General features: G+C 40.5%; 1 protein-coding gene across 1 annotated transcript; it reads right to left on the reverse strand.

Annotated features, from left to right (window-relative positions):
• Window positions 1-640: 640 nt before the first annotated feature.
• On the reverse strand, window positions 641-6,900 carry DMRTA1 (DMRT like family A1). The gene is made up of 2 exons (XM_058695218.1): window positions 6,047-6,900; window positions 641-2,941 (listed from the first exon to the last, which is right to left on the reverse strand). The coding sequence occupies exons 1-2, from the start codon at window positions 6,684-6,686 to the stop codon at window positions 2,094-2,096; spliced, it is 1,488 nt and encodes a 495-aa protein (XP_058551201.1). The 5' UTR covers window positions 6,687-6,900; the 3' UTR covers window positions 641-2,093.
• Window positions 6,901-7,279: the final 379 nt, after the last annotated feature.

Below are 7,279 nucleotides of genomic sequence, written 5' to 3' on the forward strand. Positions count from 1 at the left end.
GAGCACAATATTTTACATTTGGTACCCTCTATAGGATCTAGTACTTTTCCAAAAAAAATAGCATTTGGAAGTGAATTAATGCAATGGAAACAATTTAAGAATCAGCAAGGATTCTATACTGAATGGTGAATGGCATTCAGAGATTCAAGAACCCTGTTAAATTATATGCAAAACTGTGCGTAGGCCATATATAGAGTTCTTTAGATTTACCAGAGTCTCCGGGCGCCTGGGTCGCTCAGTCAGTTGAGCGTCCGACTTCGGCTGAGGTCATGATCTCGTGGTCTGTGAGTTCAAACCCGCATCAGGCTCTGTGCTGACAACTCAGAGCCTGGAGCCTGTTTCGGATTCTGTGTCTCCCTCTCTCTCTCTGCCCCTCCCCTGTTCATGCTCTGTCTCTGTCTCAAAAATAAATAAAACATTAAAAAAAAAAAAAAAGATTTACCAGAGTCTCAGAGAGATCTATTATCCAAAATGGTTCCTTCACTCAGTATATATTAATTGAATATCAACTACTTGCCAGGCACTGCATTTTGGCTTAGGCTTAGAATCTGAAACTTTTTAATAAATAATGAATACTGATTACAACAAGTCTTTACAAGATCTGCTTTCATATAGTCACACCACTAAAAATAATGCATACTCTATCTAATATATCTACATCCTATACCAAGATAAGATACTACACATTTAATATATTTTCTGATAAAATATATATGCATATATATACACATACACACTGATATAATCTAAGAAAGTTTTAGTGAATCGTGTTACTCAAACTGTTTAACCTATTTCTAACTCATCAACTATCCTTTACCACAGCTGGGTTTTTCATTTATTCCTAACAACAACAATGAAGCTACTGTCCTTAAAAAAATAATAATGATGACATATAAAGAAAACTTCATAAAATTGTTTTCTAAGTAGTTTTCTCAGGGACATTCCACTTACTAAAATAAATAGCTTTTGTATGCTCCAGATGGAGAACAAAAAGTATTATTAAAATCTCAAAGAATCCTCTAAAATTTAATGATAATATTTCCCCTTTGGAAATTTTATATCTCACCTCAGTACATTAAGCATCATCTACCTACCATCAGTCAATATTTATCTGAGCAGCTATTTAAATTATCTGAATAAGACTATTTTTACCTTTAAGAATGGCTGCCATATTGTCACCAACATACAGAAAGGAGTATTTCTCCAGATTTAAAAAAAAAAAAAAAGATTAAAATCCTCACCCACAGCAGATGTTCACTTTATAACATGAAAGTTGTAGCATGATCCAAAATGATCATTTCAAAACAAGGTTAGCTTATCTTATCAGGAAACCATTTGTTTCTAACTTTTACACTTTACCAGAACTTAGATGCAATTAGTGATAGTGGCCAGGAGATGGTGCAGTCGCATTTCCTAAAATTTAGTTCACAGGCTTTGTGCGATATGCAAAGTTCGCTTTAAAGAGAGATGTTTTATTAATGGCACTTGTTATCACAAATGGCACAAATGAATGAAAATAAAACATACAGAAAAAAAATAAGGAATTTAAATTTCTCAAAAGTGTTACTTATTACTAACCACTTAAATGTGAATAAAATTCTTTAAAATACTTTAAATAAGTTTTTTCTCTCCTGTGTACAAGGAACAGAAGGGAAGAAAAAGTTCAAAGTAATAGTTATTTGGAATTACCTCAACTTTTCAATTCTTCCTGTTAGTTCATTTTACATACTGGATTACTTTAACCCTTATAAACATTTTACAACTATAAACTCCATTTTTCAATAAAATAAAAACAAGTATAGTTTTAAAACAGGAATTCTTACAGCTGATATTTTAGGGAGAAAATTCATTAAAGTAAAAATATTTCCTGAAATGGCTTTATTCAAGGCACGTATAATGTTTAAATGCTTCTTTCACTTAATAAATGCCAAAGAAAAGTCTTTAGATCTCAAATCTATCATATTGGTTGTAAAAAGAAATATAAGGCCTAGTCATCCACTCACATACATAATGTACACATTAATAGCTGTGGATGTGAGGGTTGTGTTGCATGCTTCTAGAAATGTTCCAGAAAGAGAGAATAGGCAGAAATATTACAGATTGTCCTGATTTGGCCTGGAATACAATCTGCCACCAGTTATGGAGTCTTTGCTAGGAAGGTAGGAAGAATCCCTAATCATTCCTGAAAATGCATAATCCAAAGCTGGCCGAAAAGGCAGTGCTGGTACCAACCCCGGAGTTAGGTAAGGAGACATAAAACCAGATAGCCCTCTTCCTGGAGAGGAATATGCCAGCCGTAACGGATTGATACCTAGTCTGGGGTTTAAGCTGTAGAGATGTGAATCACCTCCATAAGAGGCAGACGTAGTCTGAAGAGGAGAGAAAGCTGATTTATTCCCTAGAGTTCCAAAACCAATTCCACCTAAACTAAAATTTGAAGCCCTCTGAAAAGCCGTATTTGCCAATTCTCCTGAGCTTGCTAGGTCCCTGGTGTCTGGTCTGTGCTCCTTCCCATTAAGGACCTGTTCAATGGCTTGGACCACATCCCCTTTGCAGAACCGCAGAATGCCTTCCAGTCGGCTACGCCTATAACTTGGGAAAATCCTGGTAAGGATATCAAGAGGGTCTCTTGGTCTTGAGGACAGTGTGGGAAGGCTGGCTCTGGTAGCAGTGAAGTCTTTGGCCCACTCACTTTCATTTCCTGATTCCAAATCAGATGATGACAGGGACCTGGGACTCTCTTCCCCTCCTGATAACTCCCCAGGGTGAGGAGGCTGAATGCTATCATCCTTGATTGAGTTTTCTGAAATAGACGGCCTGATGTTTTGTTTTCCAATGACACCATTAGGCTTAGGAGAGGATCCCAGAGTACGTTGATGGGATTTGGAGACTGGCTCTTCTTGTCCACTCTGGCATGATTCATATTTACTCTCTTTTAGTTCTGGGGGAGAGAAAAAAAAAAAAAAAGGAATCAAGTAAAGGAAAATTTCCCCAAAAATAGTACTACCTACTCAAAAATAATGCTGGGTAAGATAATTCATTTACTCATAGCATATTAGTAATATTTATTTACTGCAAGAAATTTTAATGAACAAGAAGTTTAAAAAGTCATTCAGAAATGCAGGTATTGGAACAATGGGGAAATGCTATTTATTATGTCATTTCAGGGTCACAAAATTATATATTCAAATGCTGTAGTTAATTTAGGGATCAAAAGATAAAAGTCTATTATTACCCCAACTATTAGCATAAGATCAATATCTCACAGTATTTGCACTACTTGGTGATTGTTACCCAAATTTCATTGTTATCCCAGTGAGCTATTTTTTCAAAATGACACTATGCAAAAAAGAACTAAATAAAATGATTGTTTAGATAAGAAAACAAAGGAAAGAACAATCTCACTATGACAATGAATATTTAATACCTAATACTAAATTTCAACAGTATTTTTTTAATGCTCACATTTCAGGTTTCAATTAAGTTACCCGAATAATGTGAAAAACAACAAAATTCTTCATTTCACTTCAAATCTAAACCAATAATGAGCACTGCTGTACCAATCTGAAATCAAACCAGAGTGCACGTATTTCATTTTATAGGGGAGATAATAGACACCTGGTAGTTTTTAATGCTCTGAAATGTGGACTTTCTTTTTCAATCCCTAGGAAATATTTTTTTAAGTGTACAGTCAAATTGTTTCTAATTTTTTTTAAGTTTATTTATTTTTGAGAGAGATAGAGACCAAGTGCGAGCGAGGGAGGGGCAGAGAGAGTGGGAGACACAGAATCAGAAGCAGGCTCCAGGCTCTGAGCCATCAGCACAGAGCCTGACACGGGGCTCGAACTCACGAACTGTGAGATCATGACCTGAGCCAAAGTCGGATGCTCAACCCACTGAGCCACCCAGGTGCCCCCAGTCAAATTGTTTCTAAAAGAAAATTATAAACTGCACTATTGCACTATTGTAATCTGTACATATCTTCAAAGTGTCAATATATTAGTTATTTGCTTCAAATCACAACTCCCTTCCAACATTAAGGTAAGTTTTCTAAAAATATTTTTATACAAAAATCTGATTTTATGCCTCAACATGTTGAACATATTAATAACAGTAATATTTTAATGCCCTTTGATATAGCTTATGCCAGGAAAATAATAATAATGTATACAGTCACTAAACAACTTTTAATTTGGTTTACATTTCCTCTTATCTTATACTTGATCTCTATTTCCATTAGAAAGAGTAAACTGTCAAGTGGGGTACTCAGAGTCTATGACTCACTAAATATGCCCTCTGAACATGTAAGGTATCAAAATTTCATGCCTACAAGCAATTTATGCACAAAATAATTTTTGTTAGTATGCTGCCCTCACAGAGTACAAAATAATGTAATAAAATACTGATTGCATAAGACTATCCAGAAAATAAGATATCTTTAAGATATGTGATACCATTTACATCATCTCTCTGTTCTCTCAACTCCTATACCTGGTTTTACTTCTTTACTTTTATCATTGTACAGTTTGTCTTGTATTGTAGGTTTGGGGTATATATAGTCTTCCTTCTTTTGTATGTAAGTTTTTCGTGTGTAGGAAAATCTTATTCACCTCTGAATCACTCATTGGTTTTTGTCTAATGAGTAAATTAAATAGAATATTGCAGTTTATGGATATTGGATAACATGAGGCAGTCAGTTTAGAATGGCTTATAGGGATGGCTTTTCAAAAGAGGAGGTCAACTGAGGCAAAGAATAAAATAAAATACTTGACCCTAGAAAACAGAACACTTTGCTCTCTCGCCCCCAAAAAAACATATAAATCAATGTCTAGCAGAGATTTAGCAGCCAGATTTCATTGTTCATTTAGTTTACAGAATTTTAACTTTTACTTTTTTTATAGCAGTTACAATGTGTTTAATGAGTTTGTTTTTGGCACTCTTTGATTTTTCATAAGAAATAGTCTATTTAGTCCACTGAAATAAACTAGAATATGGGCAAAACACTGGCATAGGTGAACACAAAATCAAATATGCCATATTTAAATACAGAGATAGTCTTTTTCAAAAGTACATCCTGCGATCCAAGATCTGCAATACTCACAATTCAAGGAAGTTTTCCAATTAATAATTTACTCTTCATTATCACAGAATTTCATATGACACAACTTGTCTTGAATATATACAAAAATACTGAAATGACATTTTCACTGCTTAGTGTTAGGGCTGGGAAATTAACTAAAATACAGTGAGATTTACATCAGCAGGAAAACTTTATTTAACTCTAATTTTAAAAATACAGATATCTTTTTTTTACCTAATGCAGAGGATGTAGGTGTTTTGCAGTCAATAAATAAGAGAAAAAATTAAAACTCCTTGGAAAAGAAATTCCTAATATTGGACTTCTCCCTAATGGTTTCTCAAATCTGGGAAACTTAAATTTCTCTCCTGTAGGAAAGAGTTGAAACTTCAAATATTACAGCTAGAATTTCTACACTTTTGGAGGCTGACAAACAGTTGGAGGAGGTGATTAAAATTTTTAAGGTAAGGGAAGGTTAAAAGGGGTTTGGTAGATTTCTCCACTTCTAGCTGGCACCAAAGCTTTGCCCCAGAGATGAGGAACTGTATTCCCAACAATCAGTGCATTTCCCAGCACAACTGGAAGATTAACTCTGGTTTTAAAACTGAAAGGAGTATAGAGCACTACGCTTTCACCCCATGCCCGCTTGAAGTTCTAACTCACGCAAAGTTAAGAGCAACTTGGGTGCAAACTCCATTCCCAGCATGAGTTGCTCATCTAATCACTCACGCTTCCCTTTTACAGGATCTTCTCCTATCCGCTAAGAGTACAAAACGCCCTTCCAAGGTGATGCGTCTCTAACACCCTCATTAACGTTTATATTACAGTGCAGTTTCCGAGAACTTAAATGAATGCTTCTTTTAAACAACTTTTCTCGCCCACCACGGAGGCATGGCTACTTCTTTCCAAGCGCTTTTCTCCAAAACAACCGTTTTTCTTTGCAAAGAGTAGATGGAAAGACCAACTCACCTTGGTTTTCCTCCATATCATCTGGCTGGACAACTTGGAAAGCAGGGGTCTCCAGATCAGTGTGTCTCAGGGCACCCAGTCCCAGCGTCGTCACCGCCACACGGCCGCTCGAGGCCTGGGAATTCTCCGTTCGGCTGCCGCCTCCGGGTGTCCGACCCCCGGGCCCGCAGGGCCCCGGGTACAGGAACCTCTGCAGCCCCCGGGCCTCGCTCTCCTCCTGGGCCTGCTGCCGGCGCAGCGCCACCTGGGCGGCCATGACGCGCTGGCGCTCGGCTATCAGGGTGCACTTGGCACACGCGCAGTCCCGCCAGCGGCAGAAGCGTTTGTGGCCCTTGAGTGCCGACACGACGCCGTGGTTGCGACAACGGGCGCACTTGGGTGTCCGCGGATAGCCGCAGCCCACGGCGCCCACCCCTCTCTCCAGTCCGGGAGCCGGCGCGCAGCCCCCGCTTCCCGCGGCGGCTGCGGCTGCCCGCAGAAAGAGGCTGGGCGGCCGCAGGAAAGTTGGAGGAACCGGTATCCCCGGGGGCACTGGCAACGCCGGAGACGGGGGCGGAGGGGCGGCCGCCACCAGCCCCGGGGCCAGGTGGGGTCGGCCGCTGCCGCTGCGGTCTCTGCTGCCACACTGTGACTGCTCCATTCTTGAGAAGTGCCTGGCGAGCGAAGTGCGCCGTCCACAGCTAACCCCGCCGGCAGCGGGGTGCGGCAGGACCGGCCGCGGTCCCGCTGCCTCCCACCCACACACGGGCAAAGTTTGACGCAACTCTGGTCGGGGGCTGGGGACGCTAAGAGGCGCAGATGCCCAGTAAGCCTCTTAAAGAGTCCCGGGGCGCTAAGTTAATGCCCCTGTGCTCCGCGCGCCCTCTGCGCGGGAGAAAGCAGGGCGGGAGACGCTTCCCCGCCCACCAGGTCTCCAGGCCGAGCGCTGAAGCCCTGGGAGGGAGGGCCGGGCGGAGAGTGGGAGCTGCCTGGGAGGAGGGACAGTGGGCGACCCAAGAAACTGTCCCGAAGGGCTGCAAAGGTGCGTTCCCCAGAGGAGCCCTTTTCTCCCACTTGCCTCCCCACCAATTGCTCAGCGTAGATTTTTATGACACCACCTTCCGGCCCTCTGCCATGCCTCTTTCTGCCCTTCTTAAACGTAAGCAAGGTTGAAGTTCTCCTTTCCTCAGTCCCACGCTTCTCCAAAGCAAGTTTGAGGATTTGGATGTGGAGTTGTCTTTTCTTTTCTTTTCC

This window comes from Neofelis nebulosa, chromosome 12 (assembly GCF_028018385.1).
Source record: "Neofelis nebulosa isolate mNeoNeb1 chromosome 12, mNeoNeb1.pri, whole genome shotgun sequence".
Lineage (NCBI taxonomy): Eukaryota > Metazoa > Chordata > Mammalia > Carnivora > Felidae > Neofelis > Neofelis nebulosa.